Source organism: Echinops telfairi, unplaced genomic scaffold (genome assembly GCF_000313985.2).
Source record: "Echinops telfairi isolate 266 unplaced genomic scaffold, ASM31398v2 ScPeMD7_655;HRSCAF=1070, whole genome shotgun sequence".
NCBI lineage: Eukaryota > Metazoa > Chordata > Mammalia > Afrosoricida > Tenrecidae > Echinops > Echinops telfairi.
In genome coordinates, this window is record NW_022104553.1 from 17,310,901 (window position 1) to 17,312,406 (window position 1,506).

A 1,506-nucleotide genomic window follows, 5' to 3' on the forward strand; every position below is an offset into this window, starting at 1 on the left:
CAGTACAGAACAGTTGGGTCAGGCCTGGGTTCCACACCTGTGCTATTTACCCTTCTCACCCTCCCAGGTGTGGATGTGGAGGCAGCCAAGCGGGCTGAGGAGGAGCTGCTGCTTCATGACACCAGGTGCTGGCTGAATGGGGGTGCCATGCCGGAGGCCCGGCATCCGCGCACTGGAGCCTCGGCCCTGCACGTGGCTGCTGCCAAGGGCTACATTGAGGTGATGAGGTAAGCCCGGTGGGCTGAGAGCCACCCTCAGCTCCCCGTACTGTGCTGTGTGCCAGCCACCTCCTTCTCGGATGCTGTAGACCTCCCTGTGGATTGCGTCCATTCCTCACGCTATCTAATAGACACTTGAAAGGCTACGTGTTTCCCTCTGAGTACAGCCGTAGATGCACCCACCAGTTTTGATGTGCTCTGCGTTGTCACTCAGTGTAAAACTTTCTGTCGTGATCTTCCTTTTTTTGACGTATGGGCTGTTTGGAAGGGTGTTCTTAACGTCCAAACCTGTGAGAGTTCCTGTTCATCGTTTTATTACTGGTTTTCTGCCATTCTTGAGGTTTAATTATAGTCAGAGAACAGGTTGTAGGTGATCTTAGCATTTTGAAATGTGTGGAGGTTTACCTTTTACCACAGTGTATGAAAACTGGCAAAGATGTGTTGTCAAGTACAGTGTTCTATGTAGGTTATTAGGTCATCTTTGTAATCGTGCTATTTAAATCCCAACATCATTAAATTAAACCCCCCAGTTGCTCTGCCAGTTATTATGGGAGGTGTATGAAGATTTCCCACAATGGCTGTGCATCTGCCCACTTCTACTGGTCCTATCCATAATTCCTCCTGTGGAGCAGATGTGGGGCTGGTCACCACCAGGTCAGCCCAAACGCACCATTCCCTCTGCAGAAGAAAGGAGCCTGTCTGCTCTCAGAAAGGTTCCAAGTGTCAGAAACCCTCGTCAGGGGTTGCTGTGAGTTGGAACTGGTTTGGTAGATATGTCAGCCTAGATTATTTGGTGCGTGTATGTGCAAAGTTGTTATGCTGCATGGTCTCGGGGGCTCATTGTTCCCACGTCTGCCTCTTTTGCCACTTTGCCTCTGAGTAGTTGGTTCCTTGGGCTGACCCCGGCTGGCCGAGGCTCCTGCTTTTAGTTCCTGGATCTCAGTGGGGCAGGGGCACCTTGCTGAGCAACTCAGAGGTGTTTCAGTGGTCTGTAACCGCTGGCCCCACAGGTCAACACTTGGGTATTCTACTCACCGCCCACCACCCACCTGCAGCCCACACCCCTAACCTCAGTGCCCTGGCTCCCGCCAGGTTGCTCCTTCAGGCTGGCTACGACACAGAGCTCCGGGACGGCGACGGCTGGACGCCCCTGCACGCTGCTGCCCACTGGGGCGTGGAGGATGCCTGCCGCCTGCTGGCCGAGCATGGCGGGGGCATGGACTCACTGACTCACGCGGTAAGGGCCAGCCAGCCAGCCCTGGAGAGCTGGGGGGAGAGGTGGGGGGAG

At 54.6% G+C, this 1,506-nt stretch overlaps 1 protein-coding gene across 1 annotated transcript in view; it reads left to right on the forward strand.

Annotated features, from left to right (window-relative positions):
* Positions 1-1,506, forward strand: part of PPP1R12C (protein phosphatase 1 regulatory subunit 12C) — a 13,252-nt gene that overhangs the window by 3,958 nt on the left and 7,788 nt on the right. Inside the window, exons 4-5 of the mRNA XM_045292386.1 lie at positions 68-227; positions 1,311-1,455. Coding sequence (XP_045148321.1) covers positions 68-227; positions 1,311-1,455 — 305 coding nt within the window. The remainder of the gene's footprint in view (positions 1-67; positions 228-1,310; positions 1,456-1,506) is intronic.